At 42.4% G+C, this 23,886-nt stretch overlaps 1 protein-coding gene and 1 non-coding gene across 2 annotated transcripts; both read left to right on the top strand.

Moving 5' to 3' along the window:
• Positions 1-142: 142 nt before the first annotated feature.
• On the top strand, positions 143-17,254 carry STX11 (syntaxin 11). Its single transcript, XM_052689366.1, has 3 exons — positions 143-232; positions 11,229-11,418; positions 14,363-17,254. Exon 3 carries the CDS (start codon positions 14,368-14,370, stop codon positions 15,232-15,234), a length of 867 nt encoding a protein of 288 aa, XP_052545326.1. The 5' UTR covers positions 143-232; positions 11,229-11,418; positions 14,363-14,367; the 3' UTR covers positions 15,235-17,254.
• A 3,878-nt stretch (positions 17,255-21,132) lies between these two features.
• Positions 21,133-21,215, top strand: TRNAL-UAA (transfer RNA leucine (anticodon UAA)). Its single transcript has one exon. It is a non-coding gene; the product is annotated as a tRNA-Leu (tRNA).
• The last annotated feature ends 2,671 nt before the right edge of the window (positions 21,216-23,886 follow it).

Genomic DNA, 23,886 nt, shown 5'->3' with positions numbered 1-23,886 from the left:
CACGGGACCGACTGCCAAGCAGCGCCGCTCCGCGCTCGCCCACGTTTCCCGTACAGATCCGCCCCACGACGGGCAGGGGCGGGCGCTGCTATGCAAATCACCGCCCCCAGCACCAATGGGCGGTGAGCTGAGCCGCGGGGCGGGGCGTTCCATCAGGACCAGCACTGGCTTCGACGGCGCGGGCTGCCCGACGGCGATTGCGGCTTCAGGGGCGGTGCGTTTGGTGCTGGTGGTGAGCGCTGCGCGGGGCGGGAGGAGGGTCGGCGTCTTCCGCGCTGCCGAGCTGGGTTCTCGGTGTCACCGTTGGCTACAAGTGCCGGTGTCTCGCTCAGCATCGGACCCGTGGAGTGTGAGGAGCACGCTGCAGTTTGGTTTTGCCTGAGAGTAAAGGAAACGGCCCCGTGTGAGTCGAGAGGAAAGTGTGAGTTCGGCAGCAGGGAGTGGGCTGGAGGCTGGAGGCTCATTTCCATCTGTGGCTGTGGTCACCTGCATGGGGCAGCGGGCATCGCTGGGTTTCTGGCACAATCAGAGAAACGAGGGCGTTCTCAAAACCTTCTCGTCAGGTCTCAGGGCTGCAGTCTGCCTCGCCTGACCTCCTGCCTCGTGGTGCTGCTGGGGGCAGCCGAGCCGGCTGAATGCGCTTGGCTTCGTACACGAGGGGTAGCAGCTTGTGGCGTTCCCCTTTTCCTCGGGCATCCTTGTGGCCAGGTCTGTGAGCGGGGCAGCTCTTTGGCTGCTTCCTATTAAAATAACGTTAATTTCTTGTCCTATGGAGGAGCGTTAGTGTTATGTGTGTCTGAGATAGCAGTGGCAGCCAGTACTGGGGAAGGAAATGACTGGGAGAGTATTGCTGGCCTACAGCGCACAGTGATGCTTCTTGTTCTTCTGCTTCAGGTGATATTTTTGGAACCTTAGATGAGAATGCAATTTGGAGGACGTTGGCTTTCTGTTAATGGTGCTCCTTGCTGTTTTAATGTTGTTCTCTGGGTGTGGTGAGGCTACTGGAAGAGCACAACCTTGTTCAAGAGAGCAGACAAAAGGTTTAACAGCCTAAAGAAAAACAGGGTGACACTCATCCTTACAAAAGGATGCTTTAGATGCTCAGCACTTCTGAAGACCATTTTCTTACCTCATGTTTCTCACTGCCTGCCTTGTATGACCACTGCTCTGGAACTGACGCTGCATGCTGAGCCATAAGGCACATGAATATGGTGTTTTGGCTGAGGTTAAAGCCACAAGTTAACCTCTGTTGTCGTAAATGATCTTTATCCAGAAAATAAGTATGATAATCTCTCAACGCATTAAAATGCCACTGCATGCTGCCCCACAGTCTTGAAGATGTGGGGTGGTGCAGGCTTAGGCTCTGTATCTGACACCTTGTATTGTACTGTGTATGCAGTTTTTGGAGAGGGAAGCAAGAGAGCCTTCTGTGAGGAAAGACACGATGCTAACATAACTAACCTAGATCTGCTTCAAAGGAGAGGTGCTTGGTGATAATAGAAAGGGAAGAGACTTTCTGGGTGGCAAGAACTACGAGGACTTCTATGGCTGCAAGGTAGCTGGCAGACCATGGACAGATAGAGTCATGGAGAGATTTAAAGGCATGGCCCAATCCATTCTGGGATGGCAGAGTGGTGCCCCCAAAGCAGGGTGTTCCTGTAACCTGGTGGTGACCTCTGAGAAAGAGGTGTTCCTTTGTGTTCCTGTGGTGTCCTGGTGTTCCTGTGGAGAACTGATCCCATTTTATCCTATCGCAGCTTGTTCGGTGTAGCTCACATGTAAGTCAAATGGATGACATTGGAAATAAACAAATAACCATTTCTTTTTATGAACTCCTTTTGTGCATTAGAGAGTGGTGGCTTTATGCCCCATCCTTTGAGGCACTGAAGGCCCCAGGGCCTGGTAGGTGGCAGCCCTGCCTTTGGCTAAGGATTGGATGTGAATGGGTTTTAATGTCCTTTCCAACCCAAGCCATTCTGTGATTTCTCACTGATCTGCAAAGAACAAACTTGTGTCCCTCTCCTCTTCCTTCAAGCTCCTGCTTTCTAAACCATTTGGAGACACTGTTCAGTATCCTAGACTTTCCTAGCTTGGTAATAGGTGCTGGATGCAATATTCCAACCAAGGCCTTACTGATACCGAGTAGGGTACAATTGGTGCTTCCCATGCCACCTCTCATATAAGTGATGTGTGGGATTTTTTGTTTTGTTTTGTTTGCAGTGGCTTTATAATGTGAACTTGCATTTTAGCTTGTAATCTACTATAACCCCATTGATGCTTTCCTGCTTTTAACCCAGGTATGCCCTATTCTCTATCTGTGCAAATAATTTGTTCTAGAAGTGTCATACTCTGAATTTCTTTTTATTTTTGGCAGCACTTGCTGTGACTTGCCAGGCTCATCCTGCATTCTAATTCTTTGTCCTCACCTCCACCATCAAATGCTTGCCTCTGCCCCCTCCAAGTTCAGTGTTGTCTGGGGGCTGTGAAGGCTCACGTCTGGCTCCGTTGTCCAAGTTGCTAATTGAAGTTATGGGTAACTTCCTAGACTGATGGAAGGCCATCATAATTGGCATATTTGAAAACAGTTATGACAGAAGGTAACTACGAAACGTGAAGGTGCTTGACCAAATACAGCCTCCCTTATATTTCAGCTGGCCTATCAAAGCCTTTGATTCCTCGCTCGTCCTTGCAGTGCAGAGGTGACAAGACACAGTGCAGAAATCTGTGAGGTAATGCTAATTTAAGCTGATAAATTTACCTCAGCCCCAGATGCCGGTTCCCCACATTGATGCAGCCTTGCAGAGGAAGCCATTTCTGGGGGCACAGCTCCAGGCCTGCCCCTGGCCATGGCCATGCTCTGTGGCCATGCCACGCTGCTGGCAGGAGAGCTGCTGGGGAGCCAGCAGTGTGGTTCAGCTTCTGCCTTTTTTGCTCTGCTGTTTTGATATCTTCCGCTGGTTGTGTCACCATCCTGCTATCTCATCTAGCCTTCTGCACACAGTGCTCAGCGCATCTCATTTAGACCCTGTTTCTATAGTTAATCACGGTATCACAGGACCTGACTTTGTGAGGCTTATCATGTGTGCAGCTTCTTCTCTATCTGCTGAGCAATGAACAGGGAAGCAAGTCTAACCCATGTGGTGTAAGATTATTCTTGATTAACTTGTATCAACAAAAGCTGAGGAAAGATTCCCCAAGTACTTGTGGCACCGTTCCCCCAGTTACATCTGTACCTTGTCTCAGTGTCCCTGTTACTTTGAAGAGGCCCGTGAACACCCATAGGCGCCCAAAGTGTGGTGACTGCTGTACTGCTGGCCAGCATGTCCTGGGGCTGAGACTTCGCCTGTGCGTGTGTGTGTGAAGGTTGCTTCCTGGCTGAACCTCTTTGGTCCAGTTTGAAGTGTGTAGGTTTTGCAGGAGGACCCAGAACTCAGCCTTCTGTACTGGCGCGTGTGAACAAACACCAGTAAGACACCTCATATTAAAACATAAAGGGATTTTTTTTTTTCTTTAAGTTGAATACTTGGTATCAGATTGTTAAAACTGTAAGCTCTAAATGTATGTATACTCAAAAAAGAAAAAAAATCTGTTGTGCTAATTTACAAATACCTGTAGAACACTTTGCTTCTGACTGATGATCACATGCAATCTTGTATTTCCACGTAGATGCCAGCCTAATGTCTTAATTGTGCTTAAATACCATCTGGTAGTAGCAGTGGTAGTTACGTGCAGCCTGTACCCAGTTGTTTTGCGAGGCAGACCTGTGTCAGGTTTGCTGAGGTGATTCACCAGAGCAGGATCCACCTGCAGCACACAGTGATGGCATCACAGATTTCCATGTGCCGTGACTCATCATGCTGTTCAGCTGCAGTAATTGCCAGAAATGCATGGATGGCCATCTCACTGTTTATGTTTCTGTATGACTATTTGCAAAGCCTGGGGAGGCATACCTATATTCCCTTGTCCCCCATCCTGTTTTAACTGAAGACTTGAGATTTGCCTGTCACAGGAAGACAGAACATGCTGCAGTAGTTAGCCTGTAATATACCACATGAGAAGGACTTAAAGGAGAGCAATGGTGGGATTTTTTCTCTCTGTGATAAAATATATTCTCAAGCACAAGCAGCTCCTTGTAGTGGCACTCCCCTTTCAGAAAGCTGGGCATGTTCACAGCTCACAGGCAGTAAGGGTTCTAGCAGTTGTACATAGTTTCAGAGCCTGAGGCTGATAATCATAGGGTTTCTAGAGTCCTTGGGGGGGGGGGAAAAAAAAGAGGTTAAATTTGGGGTGTATTTTAAACTTCTCTGTTTTCGTTCCTTTCATATATGATGACTGTTAGAGGGAGTTAGCAATTAGACTTAGACAACACATTAGAGTTCAAATAATGCGTGTGAAGACTAACATTTTTTAATGAGCCATGTCATGAAGATGGAGAAACCTTTTTGTCTGTAGTGCTGGTGTAGCCCCCCCCCTTACAACCAGACAAAACCAAAGCTGGTTTAATTGTGTAGTAGCAGTGCTTGTGAGAAAAATGCCCAGAGAAGATGCTGAGAATCCATCTTATTGTCTGTGCAGGACAGAAGACTTGTCAGTAGTGATCCACAGCTCCCTAGCAGAAGTGTAGACTGTCCAATAAATAGTAACAGCAGGTATACATTCAACAGGCTGTTCTCTGTGATGCCAGGATGATGTTTAATTACCATATAAACTGTGTAGTTGCAAGGTAAAACTTCAGATTCTTTTTCTTTTTTTTTTTTTTTTTTGCCAGCTTCTTCATAAAAATCTGAAAAATGGTATGCATGTTATGTGTGTGGCAACTACCCATGTTGGTGTCTGGGAGAACCTGATAACCAGCCTCTAGGAAATGCTAAAATAGTTAATTCTGCTGAATACATCCGGGAAGTAGGAGACGTTCTAGATCTCTGGATTTATAATATGCTCTGGTGCAAAAACTGAGTGTTGCTTTGTGCTGAATACCGAAGAAGAAATCTAGGTAAATCAAAGAAGCTCAAAAGCTATCAGCAGTTAAGCAGTTATGCCTTATTACTTTGAGTTAGAGGAAACGACCTATTTGAATGTTAATTTTTTTTTTTTCACACTATGCCTTTCTTACTAGCCTTTGTGGTATGAAAGAAAGCAAGGGAGACATGGAGATTCAGATGACTGCACAAATAGTCTATGGAGAAGGAGTTCTCCCTGTTTCTCTGAATATACCAGCTTGTAATAAACGACTTCCTGTGATGTAAACAGAAGTCAACACTACATGTATGATCTGAAAAAAACCTGCTCTGAGACACCTGCAGTGTCGTGCATCTCACTAATGTGACTGGAAATAGGGAGTATTCTGCTGTGAACAAGTGTTGACTACAATACAAAGTAGTTGTGTCTAATATTCTCTGGGTAAATTTTCAATTTTGTGATGGATTTCTGTATTTTTTTATGGCCTGTGTTCTGTGTTATTTTCAATCCTGAACACATTTGGTGTATTTTAAAACATTACCAAGTACAAGAAACTCCAGAGAAAATGATAACTTCCTCTCAGTGAGGCTACAAAAAAATTTCAACATGCTGACCTCTATTGTGTTTGTTAATAGTGGAGCAGAATATATGTATGTGATCTTAAAGCAGCTCCAGAAGGCACAGTGTCCTCATTGCTAGATGATGATTTTTTGCTGTTTCTTCAAGCTTTCACAGACGAGGAGCAAGAAAAAGAGAAGCCATTCCACCAGTGATGGAGATGATTTAGACGTCAGGGAATTCAGTCTTGAAATATGTTTTGCATTATGCTCTGATTCAATTTGAAGTGGCTTTTTTTTTTTTTTTTTTTTAATAGAGGAAATCCTATTGCAAACAGTAGTCTGTTGTCTGAGTTACTATTGTCTAACCTGTTATTGAAGAATAGATACCAGAGAAAATGACTGAATCTGCCCTAAAACAGAAATATAATTGTTAAATCTGACACTCTTAACTCTGACAAGAAAGACTTTTTTTTTTGTTTGTTTGTTTTTACTATAAATTATTCAGTTTTGTGTAGCACATTATTTGCCTCACAATTGAGTATTTTAGATGCCAACAGTCTGTATGAGTTTCTGTCAATACTGTATGGTCCATAAAAAGCATGGAAAGTCACTGGAATGTGCTGACACACAGCAGGCTAGTAAGTAATTCTGCCTAGGAGTAGATTGTTTTCCAGTTGTTCACCACTTGTTTCTTGTGTCATGTCTGTGGTGTGTCATACAAGCAATAGCACGTGGCATTCAGGAGTAGGATACCGGGCCAGTTGAGCCATAGGCACTCATACTGAAGCAGCTAGTGACTTTTACCTTCCAACCAGTGAAGAACTGCAGATAGCAATGGTTTTAAATGGTTTGTTTTGAAGTAGCTGTTGTTCCTCAAATAGGCCACTTGAATTGAAGTAAGACTTTCATCTTTTAAGGTCTTATTCAAGGATGAAACAATTACTGACTAGACTTTTGTTAACCTACAAACTGCTTTTAGCTAGCAGCTGCCTTCTGGGAATGATGTAAAAAGAAAAAATGCACACTGGCTTCCTTCCTAGCTGCTTGTGATGCAAATGTGGATGCTGTGTTGAACCTGCTGGTTTATTTCACTGCTTGTCACTAAGCCCAGTGATGTGGATGTACAAATGTTAATGCTGAGACAAATAAAGGTGTGCAACTTGTTTGCTTTTATATATTACTTTCCATCCTTTCTTATTTCTACTTAGAAGCAAAACATTAGCACAGTAGTGGAAATACATGCTTGTAGTGCTGCTGTGCATAACTTGCTCTTACAGCCAACATTTGTTACTACAAATAGCTTATTTTATTAGGCATTTTATTTTACCAGTAATTCAGGACTTCTTGTCTGTACATGGAGCTTTTGGGAAGCAGTTTTGTGCAGCTTTTTACTTTGAGTGGATTTCCTTTTCTGTCTGAAATCCCATGTCATGAACTCTTATTGCGACAGAATAGCTTGCAAATTTCTCATGCATCATGGGAAAGTTAGTCATAGTGATTAACACCAAGAAGCAGTGTGCTAACATGAAGAGGTGAATGCTAAACACATCCCCCCCTGACTGTGCTTGGTGGGTATTTGGCTTCAAAGCAGTAAACTTTGCAGTCATTACCTGGCCTGTATTTCCTGTGTGCGTGTGTTTGGGTGCATACACCACGATGAGTTGCAAAAGGAACTTAATTTTTACAAGGACAGATTTATCTACCCCAAAAATACAAACAGGAAGGTACATGTTGCACTTTGAACACATACAGTATTTTGAAATAAAATCAAACCAGCATAATCACAGAATCACAAGGTTGGAAACGACCTGCAAGATCATCTAGTCCAACCACCCTCCCATTCCTATCAGTGCCACAAGCTACTAAACCATCTCTCGTAGCTAAGTTATTTATATACTTGGGGCAGTTATTCCGAGGTGCAGAGTAGCTGGTTCTCAATACAATAGTGTGTTAAACATATCTTAAATAAACTTGTGCAAGTAGCGTAGTATTTATACCTCATTCAAATGATCAGACTTCAGACCTGAGCCTGTGTAATACAATAAAATTACACTGGAGAGAAATTCTGGAGGTTGTCTAATCCAGCCACGCTCAAACCACACATGGGTAGATCAGGTTGCTGAAGGCCCTGGCTGGGTAGATTCCAAAACTTCTTTGGGAACCCATTCCAATATTTGTGAGTTTGTAGGGTTTTTTTTTTTTTTGTGTGTGTGTGTGGTATTGCCTGTTTTCTTTCCTTTATTTTCTGGTTCCCACTTTGTACAACAGCAGGGGCAGCAGTCCACATCACATTTGATAGATGCTGGCAGCAGTAGGATGTCCCCAGAACTTTGTTTCCAGGCTGAACAATCCCAGTTCTCCTGGACTCTCCTCACACAGCAGGGACCCAACACCACAAACCAAGTTGGTGGCCTCTGTGGGGCTCGCTCCATGGTGTTCGTATCTCTTGCAATGCCACAGATTGAGCACTCCAGATACAGACTCTCAGGTGTCAGATGGGAGGGATCACTCCCCTCAAGCTTTTCTGCTGTTCCTGTCAACGATGCTGTTGGTGTCATGTGCCACAAGGGTTCAGAGCTGATTTATGTTCAAGTTGATGTCCACCAGGACCCCAAAGTTCTCTTTGCAAAGATGCTTTCCAGCCTGAGAGGCTCAGCTTCTCCTGCTGCATGGGGCTCTATATAAAAGAGGAGATTGCTGAGGCTATCCCTAACAAATTGTACAATATATCACATGTTAACATATGTCTATTTTAATTACAAACAGTGCTACCAACATGTAAGTAAGTGTAACTGTGCTGTCCTGAGTAACAGCAGCATCTGATAAAGGAGGTCAACTTCTCTAAATACTGATCAGTTAAGTTCCCATTTTTCAAATGGCTGGTTCCCTCTGCTTTTTCCCTCCCCATTGTTGTTTGTTTGTTTCAGCTCTTTTTTGTCAATTCTGTCACTGATTCTATCAAAGGAATACTTGGAAGTTACTAGCCTCTCCTTGGAAGATCTCTTCCCCTTTGTTTGAAAAGGGGAAAGACTTCTGTAATGCCATTGTATTTGAGTTTGCTGTTTTTCTTATGAGAATCTCCTAAAATTTCACTGAACTGTGAATCTGTCAAAATAGCAGTTTGCAGATGTTCCAGATGAGTTCACTGTTTTGTCAGAGGACTGAAGCTTAAACAGTTGGTTTTTGGGCTATGAGGGCATATTGTTGGCTTATGTCCAGCTTGCCATCCACCAGTACCCCAAGTCCTTAAGGATGACTGTGTTCCATCCTTACATCCCCCAACATTTGGAACTGTTGAACCTCATGAGGTTTACCTGAGCTCACTGCTGAAGCCTGTCTAGGTTTCTTTGAATGGCATCACATTCCTCAACCATGTCAATCGCACCACATAGGTTGACATTAATCACAATCTTGCTGAGAGAGCACTTGATCCCACTGTCAGTATCATTGATGAAGATGTTAAGGAGTGTCAGTACCAGTACTGACCTGAGGGACACCATTCATCACTGATCTCCATTGGACATTGAGTCATTGAATGCCACTCTGGGTACAATAGTGGGAGAATGTGTCAAAAGCCTTACAGAACTCCTGATAGATGATATCAGTGGCCCTTTGCTTGTCCACTGTCGCAGTTACACCTTCACAAAAAGTGACAAGGTTGATCTGGCAGGACCTGCCCTTGGTGAAGCCATGCTGGTTATTGTATGTTGCCTCCCTCTCTACTATATGCCTTAGTATAGCTTCCAGGAGGATCTGCTCCATGATCTTCCCTTGTACCAAGGTAAGGCTGACAGGTCAGTAGTTCCCTGAGTTGTCCTTTCTACCCTTCTTAAAAATGGGTGCTATATTACTCAAGCAAATTTCATTTGCATGAAGTAGAAGAAATGATGTACCCAGCCATGGCATCTATAGATCTGTGACTTTAAAGAGTAATGCTAACATTATTTACCTCTGGTGATTAAACGTACCATCATGTTTTTCCAGAGGGCATGGTTGCTTCATTCACCATATTTTGACATGTACCATTGCAATGGCCTTTCTAAATTCCATCTCTGCTTGTATTGGATAAGGCATGCTCCGCCTCCTGCCCAAAGCAGCAGTGTTAAAAAATCAGGAGTTCAAGGAGATACGACCTTAAAGCCTTATATTGTCACTTAGCTGTGACAAGGTGACAGGTGACCTGAGCGAGTTACATAACCCTGCTGACATCAGCTTCCTTATCTGTGAAATGGGGAAAATAATACCTGTCAGGCTCAGGAATCTTTGGATCTTGTTCTAAAAGGAATATAACAACTCAGAATGATCAATTTGATTGACTGCCCCCAGAGGTATTCAAGACCAGGTTGGTTGGGGCACTGAGCAACCTGGTGTAGTACCAGATTTAAAGGTTGGTGGCCCTACAGAATGGCCAGGGTTGGAAGGGACCTCAAGGATCATGAATCTCCAACCCCCAGCCACATGCAGGGCCACCAACCTCCACATTTAATGCTAAACCAGGCTGCCCAGGGCCCCATCCAACCTGGCCTTGAGCACCTCCAAGGACAGGGCATCCACAAACTCTCTGGGCAACCTGTTCCAGTACCTGTCCACTCTCTGGATAAAGAATTTCCCCCTGATGTCCGACCTAAATCTCCCCTCCCTCAATTTAAAACCATTTCCCCTCATCCTACACATATCAACCCTTTCAAAGAGTTGATTCCCCTCCTGTTTGTAGGCTCCCTTTAGGTATTGAAAGGCTGCATTGAGGTCACCCCGCAGCCTTCTTTTCTCCAGGCTGAACAAGCCCAGCTCCCTCAGCCTGTCCTCACAGGGGAGGTGCTCCAGTCCCCTGATCATCCTAGTGGCCCTCCTCCCCTACCTCCTCCCCCCCTACCTGTGGAACTTGATGATCCTTGGGATCCCTTCCAATCCAAGCTGTTCTGTGATTACTGTTTTTCCAGTCAGCAAGGACTTCAGTTGACCACCATGATTAGTCAGATATCACAGAGTGGCTTGGTGATTACTTCAGCCAATTCCTTCAGGACTCTGGTGTGCATTTTATTGGGACCCATAGATTTACAGATGTTCATGTTCCTCAGGCAGCCACAGACCTGATCTTCACTTTACAGTGGGAGGGGAATTGCTCCCCCAGTCCCCACGTTCTGAACCGTCCTCTCAAGGGCTGTGTGTAGAGCCACTGCTAGTGAAGACTGAGGCAAAGAAGTTGTTGAATTACTCGGCCTTTTCCTTGCCTGTAGTTACTCACTACGGACTCTGGGACTTTCATTTTCTGGTTGCTGTATCTATAGAAGCCTTTCTTATCCTTCTTTGCACCCCTTGCCAAGATCAGTTCCAACCTTCCTGACTCCAGCCCTACATGCTTAGCAGCATCCCTGTACTTCTCACAGGTTACCTGTCCCTGCTTCCATTGCCTATGTATTTTCTTCTTGCTCTCCATTTTGACCAGCAGTCCTGGTTCAGCCACACTAGTCTCTTGCCTTTCTTTCGTGACTTTTTACATTTGGGGATGAAGAGCTCTTGTGCTCTAGGGAAAGCTTCTTTAAAGGTCTGCTAGCTCTGCTCAGCTCCCTTGTCCTTGAAGACAATTTTGTTGACTAAATTCCCTGAGGGGCTGGAATGTAGGCTTTTAGAGCAAAGCAATAAGAAACTAGGAATCCAGGCTGAAGATTGTCTACAAAATATTAATTTGATCCTTTTGTTCATATTTAGAATTGGATTCTACTGGATTACGGAGATCGTAGGAGATGCTGCATGTGTCTTTGGAGATGAACTCGTGAGTGGCCTAGACCCATGTGTTCGTTCACCAGTGTCCAGCTTGTTACTTGGGGATCTTACGTGGTGAAGTGCTTGAAACCAGCTGCAGTGGTTGAAGTCAGGCGCTGACTTCTGAATTTACAAGGTATGGAGCAGTGTGCTTCAAGTGTCTTAAGTTGGCATTGTAACTCATCAAGAATGATACTGTTGTCCATAATCACTCTGCTGAAATCTATGTCTGTGGACTGGGCTGTTAGAATTGCCATTCCCCAAAGGATTCTGAAGAATGTATAGAGCATTCTGGGGGGTATCACAGCAAAAAACCCTGAAGAAATGAGCAGTAGTAATACAGTAAATGAGATATCTGACCATGAGTTGAATTATGAGTGTTCAATTTTACGTTGTAGAACATTATTTTTCAGCACATATAGATTGTAGACAGACGTGGTGGAAGTAGTAGGATGTAGGCCAGTGTTTAATGCCACAATCATTCTGTGTATAGGCAATGTTACAGTGCAATCTGAGGCTATACTTGGGAGGTCTTTGCTCTTATTTTGGTGCTTTCTAACTTTTCATGTACTTTGTATTAAATGAACAAACAAAAAGACCAGTACTTTTACAGAGATGCTGCAGAGTTCGTATCAATGTAAATTTATTACAGCATTAGTAATCATCATGCTATGAATTTACTAGTGTTTATTAGTGTTTCTACTTCTCCATTTGTTCTTATTTTTGTTTTATCTAATGCTTTAAAATAGCAGTAAATAAGAAAGACAAATTGCAAAGTGCATCCTTGAGGGTAGAGAAAGGAAAAGTTATTTGCAAGTTATTGTGCAAGTGTTCTTATTCAGTGTAGTTCTCTGTTTAAATGTAAACTTTCCTGAGTCTTACAACTCTTGCTTAAGTTTTGAACAAACAAAAACCAGTTATTATTCATACCAAACTCATGTTTTGTGTGCATACTTGAGAGCATCTCTGGATTAAAATGATAGGTAGATGCCTATGTTCCTTGAAGCCTGGAAGAACACAGTGTAGTGGCTAATAGATTGAGCTATTCTTATTTTTCCAGAGAAGCACACCAACCTTATTAAGCACGCGCATACACACACACACAAAAGTAATTATTGTTGAGCCACTTGTCAGACTGCTTGCTGTGAGGATTTCTTTAGGAAGTCCACTGAAATTTAGTTCTCCTCAAGTCGAAGAACCATTCTTTCCAGCACAGGGGTGATGTAGGCCTGCATACACATGACACACAGAAGTGAGATGCCATCTGCGTAAAGTAGATCATCGCTTTGAGGTTTGGAAAATAAAAATTATTGTTTCCAAATGTAGATGTTAAACACAAAATGAATAAATCGCTGAGCACAGCACATGACAGTTAAAGGGTGGAAGCTAAAAGTGGGAGGATTTTAAACTCTAGGGCAGCCACTAACAGTCAGGAATGCAGTCAGACTAGCAATGTGACTACTTTTCAGTCCCACATCTACATTTCAGGAGAAAAACTCAGAAACAGTTCGTTACTAGAAGAGATTAAGATGGCTCTTTTTTCTCTTTCCACCATGCTGTCTAGATTCCAATAACCATTTCCAAACACAGATGGCAGTTATTCTAGCTATGGTTCCTGTAGGTAATCTTGGCCGTACACTTTTCAAGTCAGGTAAACCAGACATTAAAGCTGCCCTATGTGACTTTGTTTTCCTTGTAGGTGAGGATTTTTCATCTCAGTGCTGTGGCATGAGGTGTAGGTCTTGATTTTGTTATTGCTGTGGGAGGTGGTGGAAAACCTTTGATATCTGAAAGCTTTCCCTGTGTAATTTAATTACAGATATGTGGGTTCTGGTTTAAATTCAAACAGTTGTTACAAATGTAGATTCCTGACTGAAAGATCACTTTTTCACTGTATTCTTGGACTTTTTTGTTTGTTCGTTTTATGTTGCTTGGAACAGAATTAGTTTAGGTTGACAAACCTTTTTTGTACCAGTGTAAACAAGATTATAATCAGGATGCTTCTCGAGATCAGCATATAGTCTCACTGAGCTGAAGAGGCTGTGTCTGTGGTGGAATCTTCCTTCTCCTCCCCAACACATTTAACGTATCCAACAATCCCATGAAATTGGCCATCAAATGGAAGTCTTAATTCACATTGGAGTCAGGCCTGTTATCCTGAGTATGTTCACATGGGACTTTAATTTTAGAATAACTGATGAACCTACAAAGGGATGTGTCCAGAACAGATAACATGTTTGTAAATGCTTGTGAAGGTGCTCTAATTCCTGGAAAAACAAAGATGATTCTTTTAGACACAGAGATTTGGCGATGTCATGCTTGTTATTACTTTTTAATTTGGTTCTCTTTCTTATTAACTTAAATGATGTCATGGGAGATACGGTTTTTTGATGGGAAATTTTCAGCTTCCTGCTTGCTGCAATATTTAGTACAGAGTTCTCACTGAAGCTTTCAGTCTTACTTTCAGCAAAGATTTTAGCTCTAGAATTTCAAGTGAATAACATACTTAGAGGAGACTTATGTCTTGTTACCGCTTAACTAGTGCTTTAGTGAAATTTATAGTTAAGTAAGTCTGAGGCAAAAAGAACAGATTCTGAACTCTAACGATATTGTTACTTTATTCTTTCTGTAAGAAGCTTCCATTACACTAAAATAAATAAGGCTTGAGTTGGTTGATTTTACTTAGAAAATGGAGCTGTTGCTGGGTTTTGGTTTTTTTTTTTTTTTTTAATGCCTGGTGCAATATGATTAATAATAGCATCTGAAGACCCTAAACTTGCTTTTTTCTTTTCTTCCTTTTTTTTTTTTTTTTCCCTTAAAAAATAATTTAAAAAAGAATATTTTATGTATATATGTGTGTATTCTTGCTTCTTTTCACATTGCTCCTCAAAGCTTTTCTTTCCCAATAATATTGCTTAAAGCTGTATACTTTTCTGCTCTCTTTCCAGGAAAAGCAAGTTTAGAACAATAGAGGATCTGCAATATGTTGGTTTATCTTTAATGTATCATTAGTTATGAACTTGTGAAGCAATACTTCACTTACTGTAATTTTTTTTTCCTACTTTTCCTCTGTTTTACAGGCAGGATGAAAGACCGGCTAAATGAGATGCGTGAACTTGCCAGGTTGCACAACCAAGAGTTTTCTTACAGTGAGGATGATGAAAATTCACCCCGCGACGTTCTCCTTTATGAGACTGATTATGCCTTGGAAAATCTTCATAAGGACATAGAGAACATCCGGACTGAAAATAACCTCCTAAAAGAGGATGTCAAGCGACTGAAAAAGCAAAACAACCGCTTCCTTACTTCCATGCGCCGTCTTAGTAGCATTAAACGAGATACTAATGGTATTGCCAGAGACATCAAGGCCCGTGGAGAAAGCATCCACAGGAAACTCCAAATAATGAGAGATTTCTGCGAAGATGCAATAACAAAATATGGAGTTATGTCTGTGATTGCCAGGGTAGCAAAGAACCATTATGTTGACCTCATGCACGCCTTTCAGGAAGCTATGTTTGAATACAATGCAACAGAGATGAACCAACGGGAGAACTGCAAGATCCGAATTCAGCGACAGCTAGAAATCATGGGCAAAGATGTTTCTAGCAACCAGATTGAGGAGATGATTGAGCAAGGCAGGTGGGATGTCTTCTCTGAGAATCTCTTGTCGGATGTGAAGGGAGCTCGCTCAGCCCTGAATGAGTTAGAGACACGTCACAAGGAGCTGGTGAAATTAGAAGGTCGTATTAAGGAGGTTCATGAGCTCTTTCTGCAGGTAGCCCTGCTAGTGGAAGAACAGGCAGACACCTTTGATGTCATTGAGATAAATGTGCAAAATGTAGAGGACTATGTAGGAGAATCCAAAGAGCAAATAAAGAAAGCATTGGAATACAGAAGAAAACACCCTCTCATGACAATCCTCTGCTGCTGCTTTTCATTTTGCAGAAGGTGACTATCCTACTGAAGCCAACGTGGACCGACATGGAATGTTTTCAAAATCATATTATTTTATATAAAGATATTATTTTCAATGATTTTTCCTTAATGACAGCCCCTACAAGTATGGGAGCTGTTGCGCAGTTTTTGTTTGGTAAATGTTCCTAAATGTGCTGAAAAATCATTCTATTTATGGCCTAATAGAAGTGTTGATAAAACTATTTTCAACTACTCTCTTACTGTAACTGGAGGTGCAAGTACTCGGAAAATCTCTGTGCAATGATACTTGTTCCAGTCAAGAAAGAGGAATGAAGGATAGGCTAAGAGCCTAGGGAAAACAACAAATTTCAGAAAGTTCTTTTGTTGTTTAAGAGTCAAAGCAGTCTGCAGGCAGCGCATGCTTAATGCCTGCGGTGACAGAATACACCACAAATCAGGAGGTTGGAATTCTAACTAGTTTGGAGCCTGCTTGATGCAAATACTTGAAGAGATTTTTTGCTCTGCTTGTGCGACAAAATACCGAGCCTGTTACCAAGAGCAGGATGCAAAACTAGTTTCTGTTTCAACTTTATTTCCATCTGTTACTGGTTTTAACAGAAGTAAGCTGTACCTTAAAGCATAATAGGCATGTTTTGCTGTTTGTGTTCAGGTGATTGTTTTTCTCCATTTCAGTACCCACAACTGCAATATGGAGGCATCGCACTGACTCTTTTAAATTGAAATACTGAAAATGTTGATTTAAAAACTGCCATGCTTTTAGGTTTCAAATACATGATTCTGCCAGCTGACATATTAGACTGCAAAAGAGATGTGTGCAGTGGCCCTCTGTAGAAGCATGCATAAGAAGACAACAGCTGGGAGGCAAAGAAAGCATTTTAGTCTCCCGTGCTGGCGCATGCACACAAGAGTCTTAGTGGAAGGATTACCCTATCAACACACTTTTAATGAGCATTGATTTTAATTTGGAAATTTTATATATATTTTTAATAGCATGAAGAATTACATTTATTGACATTCAGTTTTACTGGTTTACAAAAGCTAAGGCTTTTCTCTCATCATTAGAAAATCTCCTCTGGGGAAAGAAAAATTCAGATGTATTCTTCAGTGCACGTGAAGAATAAACATTTTTATGTCATTTCAGTACCCTTTTCAAGCTTAAAAATAATCTTTCCTTTTGTGTAAGAGGAGTCTGCCCATAGTTGGTTTTGACAGATGAGGAGGGAATAGAACACTGCAGCCCTGGAAACCACTGAGCATTGTCAGTGAAAGATATATTCATAAGGTCTGGGGAGTGATTATAGCTCCTACTACTGGAAGTTTTCCAACTCTGATATTTTCTAGGTGGCTTCCTGTTACACTGTGATTTATTGGTATCCTTTGAATTAATGCAGGACATTTTTTCAGAAGTTAGTGCCTTTTTAAAAAATTCTTGTCATATTTATAGCTATTTTAACAAATATATTTAAACATTTCAAGTTTTTTGTATTTAGATTTTTGCCTAAATGTGCATAGCCATCTTCCCTTGCCAATCACAATGATTTTTTTTTCCTTCTGAACTTTTGCACACTAATTTTATATGTTTTTAAAAAAATACCCAAACATTTCGTACTATTTATATTGATATATAGCAAAACAACGAAAGAAATTCAGCTTCCAAGCTTTTATATCCTTGTGGGAAATGCTCCTTTGCCAGATAGACTTTTTACACAAATAGAAGCTAAATAGATAACAATTTTCTGGAACGGGAAATCTCTTTAGCTAAAGCACCTGTCTGTGGTAACATGGAAGCATGAAGAGCACTGGTCTTCTAAACTAGAAGATATTTTGATATTCAGGGATGTCTTGACGATATCAGTATTACATTTGCCCGAGACTCTCTCAAACAACCCAATATTCAAACTTGAAGTGGGAGAAGCAAGAGCGGAGGTTGAGGTGGCACCGTTAATTTACTGCTTTGGTGCTACTCAAGAAGACAAAAGTCATTTGCTCCATAGGTATTAACATTCAAGTCAGTGGAACTGTGTTTGTAGAGAAATATCCTACATCCAAATATCCAAACATCCTGTTGGAAAGAGCCAACAGTCAGAATATGGATGTAAATCAGTGGGAATTAAAATACGTATTTCATTTTATCCACATATTCTTAGCACTTAACAATGCTTTTGATAAAAATATGTACCTGCTTTTGATTTAAAAAAAATAAAAAGTACCTATGGTTTCTTTTTTGCACATGCGTATGTTCACAAAAACAATAAAATACTTAATAAGAAAAACTGAAAATGCAGAGTGTTGTGTGTTGAGTCAACAGATCTGAATCACGTAGTCAAAGTTTTGTTGAAAAGCTTCTGGACTAAATTGTAAATTAGTGAAAGAAGATTAATGTCTAAAAGAATGTCCTCAGAACATTTCTTGCCACAGTAAATCAAATATATTTTGTATTGAGATAGACTTATCATAATTTTTCCTATAAAAAACATTAAGTATGAGTTTCATACATTCTAAGACAATTCTCTACTGCAAGAAAAAATACAAATTTATTCTGACAGTTCTGAAAGATCTTGATGATTTTGTTATTGGAAATACAAAGCTTATTTTCAAATCTTCAGTCTGATTTGAGACACAGGGGAAGAGAGCAAAAGCATGAGGAAAAAGGTAATTAGAGTCCTTGACGTGACCTCAGGCTGTTGCTGTGGGGAAGAACTAAGAGTCACTGGAATCAGCTTGGTACCCATAAAACTATCTCTCAGTTGCATTGTGGATTAGAGGCATTTGAAAAGCTACTCCCAATAACTAAAGAAATAATTATTTTCCTTTCACACTTGTTCATTGCTTAATACGAAAAGTGGTGTTTTTTTTTTTTCTTTTCTGTTGTTGTAAGAACTCCATGAACAGCCAAACAGGCTTCAGAAAAAAAAAAAACCACAGAAACAACACACCACACTGATGACACTACAGTTGCGAAGAATAATGTCACACAGGATGAGTGGAAGAAGGTGATAAAAGTAAAAGCCTGATACTGTGTTAACATACTGCTAAAAGAAGCTGCAGACGGACGACTTCATGTTTGCTAAGGAGAGCTGCCTTCTCAAAGTCAGCACAACTCTTACGGAGATGCAAGTAGTATAACTTTTGGAACTTTTTTTCCTTTCCAAGATGTGAAAAACCCTATAGCTGGGTCTGAGGGGGTTTAGGAAAAAGTGAGATGAACTACTTTAGCTTTTAGGATTGCTGGTATTTTTCGTTTCAGATCCTTCTGAGGAGAAAGGAGGACTGACAGACAGGTTTCCATTGTTCTTTATTAAAATGTGAGAGAAAATTGTATAAAAATGAAAGAAAAAAAATCCCCAATTGCAAAACATAATATATAGTAAACAACACTGAACTTTTAGCGTATGAGTTTCCATTTCATCTTGTGGCATTTTAATTTTTCAATTTTTTTTTTTTTTTAGTCTTATTTTACTTTGAAACACAAGTTTAATTTTAGAGAAGTTGAGAAGCCTGTTACCCCAGTGGGAAGGCACCTCTCTGGCAAGTGTCTTGGGAGAAACTTCTGGAAGTAAGGGTATAGCACCTACTTTAAGATACAGGTATTATTATTATTTAAGAGGAGAAAACCTGAGGGTGAGCTGAGCATCTGAACTGCTCTTTTTGTAATCCAAATTTGCGGAGGCCAGCCTTCATCAAGAATTGTTGAAAGCATGCCCTCAGCTGTGTTTTCTAATTTCTTGAAAACAAAATAGGTTCTCTAGAGTTTTGGGGCATGGCAGATGTTTGATATAGATCTGAAAAAGAGCTACACATGATTGTGTTTGTATCTACAACAATGCCACATGTGATTAAAGCAGGAAACTGTCTTTTAAGATACTGTACGTGGTGATTACAGTTAATCAGAAGTAATATGATTTGTACATGAAGCCAATGTATTTGTTTCTCTCATATGTAAGAATGCACTAACAGGTGAATCTTCTTCCATTTTTATATCATAATATATAGTGTTTTCCGAATAGCTGAGTTGAAGCCTGTAACAGTTAGTGGACAGATCCTGTTCTGTCGTACCTTATCATACAGTGCCTACCTTATGAGGGTGTTGGGTTTGTTTTTTTTTTGTTCCTTGGTCAATACCACGCCAGGACCTGTGTGTCAGGATCACCCAACCATTTATCGAACTGTTGCTTCCTGCAATTTCCTAATGATCAGGATCCTGTAACTTTACTGGGTAACACATTGCCAGTCATAATTTCTTTTGCTGTTAGAAAGCTTTTCTTGGCTCTGATTTAAGAATTTCTTAAGTGATACAGGGTATGTTGCAGGCTATTATTTGTTCTCTTTGTAGAAACTTGCCTTCACTAATGCATCCCTCCACTTTTCAGTTACCTCAAACATGCCAAATGCCTTGACACGAGGTTGAGAAATGACCTTGGCCTGGCCCAGAAGAGGTTACCATTTTCAGTGCAGCCGCTGTCTGAAGAGCATCTGATCTGCAAAGTAGAATCTATTCTGACAGAGGATACTTCTGGGTATATTTTAGAGTAATCAGTCACCAAAGCATAGCCTGACACATTAAGAGAATCTGGATCCTCTTCCTCTTGACCAAGGAAGGCATGCGCAAAGCCTTCACAGGAAAAACTAACATTTTATTTTGTCTCTCTGAAATAATTTCACACATGAGCAGGAAAGAAAATAACCTAGACGATGTTTCTTGAAGGCATTTGCTGAGACACACCACCACTCTGAATGTGGAACACCACTAGCAAGTAACACAGCATGGTAAATGCCAGTCAAGGAGTTGTTCTTTCATCTACGGACATCAGTGCATGAATGATAAAATTAGGGAAAAAGAGGCTGTGTGCTTTACATTAGCTCTCCATGCACGTCTCACAGAATCACAGAATGGCCAGGGTTGGAAGGGACCTCAAGGATCACGAATCTCCAACCCCCCTGCCACATGCAAGGCCACCAACCTCCCCATTTAATACTAGACCAGGCTGCCCAGGGCCCCATCCAATCTGGCTCCAGGGACGGGGCATCCACAACCTCCACATCCACATCCCATACCCCTTGGGATGGCTCAATTGTGACCAGGTTTGGTGGTGTGGCAAGGGGGATGTCAATTTTTCAGAGGAAAAGTAAGCACGGCAAGAGTGGGAGCCCAGGGAAGGATGGATACAGGGAATGTTTCCAAGTCTTCTCAGTCTGGAAGAGTGGCAGATCTCAGTCCGGCCACCTGCCCAGCAAGCACCCGATTAGGATAACTACAACGTCGCTATATAGCACCGACTCTTCCCAGGAGCACCTGCCAGCTGGCATCCCAACAGGCAGAGCCGTCTAGGAAAAGAAACCACGGCCGGGGTGGTGCCGCTTGGCTCAGCCCGGCTGCTGGCCGGCTCCGCGCCCCGCCGGTTCCCCCTGCCTGCGCTGCGCCTGGCAGCCGCCCGGCCGCTTTCCCCGTGCCCCGACAGCGGAGCAATGCGACCCGTGCCCGCGTTGGACGCCGACGGCCCTGCGCTCTCCCCTCAGGCGCGGCCCCGCCCCGGCCCCGCGCCTCCAAACCCTCCCGCGTCGCGGCCTCTCCGCTTCCCCCTTCCGCTCGGGCCCCGGCGCCTGCTAAAGGCACGGCGTAGGGGTGAGGCGGCCGCCAGGTCCCGGCTACGCGAGGGGCGCAGGCCCGAGGTGGTGACGGGCTCCATTTGCCCTCCCCTCCCCCATCCGCCGGGCCTGGCCCGCCTCTCCTGAAGCAGCCGAACGGGGCCGCCCGCGCGCGGCACACTGCGCACTCTGCGCCCTCCGGCGCTGGCAATGAAGGCGGGGGGGGGGGGGAGCGTAGCAGGGGCCGCCTGAGGGTCGGCGGGGTGCGGGACCGGAGGGGAGCGCGGCCTTGTATGTAGGAGCGTCTGCGGGCGGTTCCTGTATGTGCACCAGGATGGCCGAGTGGTTAAGGCGTTGGACTTAAGATCCAATGGACGTATGTCCGCGTGGGTTCGAACCCCACTCCTGGTAAATAATGATTTTTTTTCGGGAGCGCTGCGAATTTGCCAGGGAGGGCGCGGGCCGAGGCGGAAGCGTGTCCCGGCAGCGGGCTGCGAGTAGCGGGGCTGTGCCGGGTACCGGGCGCCGGCCGGGGCCTGCGCGAGTGGCGCTGAGGCCGGCCAGGCTGAACGCTCTGCTGCGGCCGGTTTTTCGTTTTGTTTTTGTTTTTGTTTTGCTTTAAACTCCGTAACCAGCTTAAAGTTGGTCTCATGGCTTATTTTTGTAGAGCCCCCCCGCTGGCTGTAATTGCAGCTGAAAAAATGCTTCTGAGCTTTCAGTCCCAATGTATCACACAGTACAGGGGCTGGCACATTGTCTTTTTTTTTTTTTTTTTTTTTTTTTTTTTTTACTATTTACCTATTTAACTGTTCCCGCAATTCTAAATGCAAAACAGCGCCTTGTAGAACTGTTCGTTGAAAAGCAGTGCTGTTGGATTCTACTTTTAACGTTGTGATGGAAAATGGCTGCCCTTGAAAACCCACATGTTTGCATACAAATGGGGTAATTCTGCGTGCTTACCTACGGGCCTGCTCGTGCAAACTGCAAATCCTCAGGTAAACGTTGCTGATGCAGCACCGGCTGTGATGAAAAGTCCCGACTGTGTCAGCTACAGGATGGGTTAGTGGCCGCTATTCCACATTCAAAGAAAGGGAAATGAAAAGTAAAAGTAATTGCAGGCTTTTTACAGGACAAACAAGCAAACAAACAACAAAACAACACAACAGTGTTCATGTTAAAGAGATATAGAAGACCCAGAGTTCCAGACTGCAAATTCCGCTACAGGCCCAGTCCTTCCTGTAAGATATTTCTTTTGCAGGGAGCTTCACTTGGTCTTGTGGTGAAGCTGTGTGCCCTGCTTTCTGCCATGACTTGCTGGAGCACATACCAATCTGGGGTTCTTTACCCTTTCCTATTCTCATGAAATAACCATGAAATCTACTGTCCCAATCCCATCCTTCCCAATACCTGTCCCAATCCCATCCTTCACGTTTCCATGTAGAAAAGGATAATCTGCTGCTTTATTGGCCTCTATTTTAAGTGAAGTGACAGAATGGTGCAGTGTGAATATGGCTTTCAGCTCTGGAGCTGACTGATTCTCATTTAAGGTTTTTATTTTATCAAGCAACTAGTTTTTTTCTTTATTCTTCATTAGTTGCCTTGTTAAAATTTCATGAATTATTGGTTGCTGCCTTTGTAATTTGACAGTCTTATGTGCTCTGGCCTTTAGTTAAAATGGTATTGCTTTCCATTGGATTCCGTTCTGTGAATAAGTTGCCTTTCTAGAAAGATCATAATCTATAGGATCCTTGCATCATTTTATGAAGAATTTGAATGAAAATGTATAGTAGCTAATGCTAAAAACTGGAATAAGAAAAGAGCAGCTTATGAAGACAGTTGAGTGCTACTCTACAGAATTAGGTATTTGGCCACTGCATATTTGCCGTCAGATGAGGAATCAGTAGATTAAAACAGATCTTCCACAAGCAATCACTCATTTTAATGTTCCTCATTTCATGGTATGCATCTTGAGAGCCTCCGTCTTGATTTGCAGAAATGCAGAACTTTCGTGAGCACGGGTGAACGGTCAGCTGTATTTTAAGCATTCTCTGAAAAAATGCATATTATGTGTCTCTGAGTGAGCTGTCAAGTTACTGAAGTTATTTGACACTGATCTTCCCATACCTCATTTTTCCAATGTAACGTACAGATAGCAGAGATTAACTGTCTACAAAGTGGTTTGCTCTGAAGTATATTCATTTTTCTTTGTGAAGAGAGTTCAGACACTTCAGTAATCCAGTTATGTTAGAAAAGCCCATGAATGGAACATGTAGTTAACAAAATACGCAAGTTAGAGATGTTAATTCAGAAAATAATATGAAATAAATAGGACTAGGAGCCACACTTTGGGCTATAAAAGTCTTGTGAAGTATGGAAGAACTGGTTAACCAGTAAGCCCAATGTGATAAGTGCTGAACAAAGTGGGTTTTTTATAGGGAAACAGCAAGGCATAATTTAAGTAAAAATTATTTCTCACTTCATAATCGGGAGACCAAATCATTAAGAAGGCAACCTGCTGGAGAAGCAGTCTTTGAGATTGTTTCAGTATAGCTTGTTCCATTTTAAAAATGTTGAGTGGCCATCACTTTCTTCAGTTACATTTCGGAGTGTATCTTTAGTTAAACCATTTTCCATCATTCCAGGTGATCAGTACCTCAAGTTGAAGAAGAGGATATAAAAAAACTATGAAGTTCTTGATCTCCTGTATAATGCTGTATAAAGCATACTAACATGCCTTCTTCTGGGATTTTTAATTTCGTTAAAAAAATCCGAATGAATTGATTATTTTTCTCTCAAGGATGGAGGAGCTTTTGTCTGAAGAGCACAGAAAATTTACATAATGGTAGTGGTGGTGATCTTACATTTGCAATTAGAAAAATGCCTTAATCTCCCTATTGAGCTTAGGAAGGGAATGCACTCACCAGGTTTCTTCATTTTCCTCAGTTGTTTTTCCTTCGCTGTCTGTGCCTAACCATGACTGCTTTTCTGGGTTGGAAGTGCTTCATGCTCTCTCCTTCTGACCTCCTCTGCCTCACCTTTTTTTTCCTGGGTATTGGCTAAAGCTGTTCATGCAGTTCTTGGC

The sequence above is a fragment of the Tympanuchus pallidicinctus genome, unplaced genomic scaffold (genome assembly GCF_026119805.1).
Source record: "Tympanuchus pallidicinctus isolate F22 unplaced genomic scaffold, pur_lepc_1.0 scaffold1, whole genome shotgun sequence".
Classification (NCBI taxonomy): domain Eukaryota; kingdom Metazoa; phylum Chordata; class Aves; order Galliformes; family Phasianidae; genus Tympanuchus; species Tympanuchus pallidicinctus.
Note: the sequence above shows the minus strand (reverse complement) of the source record. Positions and strands in the feature narration are given on the sequence as shown.

Excerpts from the sequence above, each read along its gene's own strand:
- STX11 (XM_052689366.1), top strand. The coding sequence starts at position 14,368 with ATGAAAGACCGGCTAAATGAGATGCGTGAACTTGCCAGGTTGCACAAC.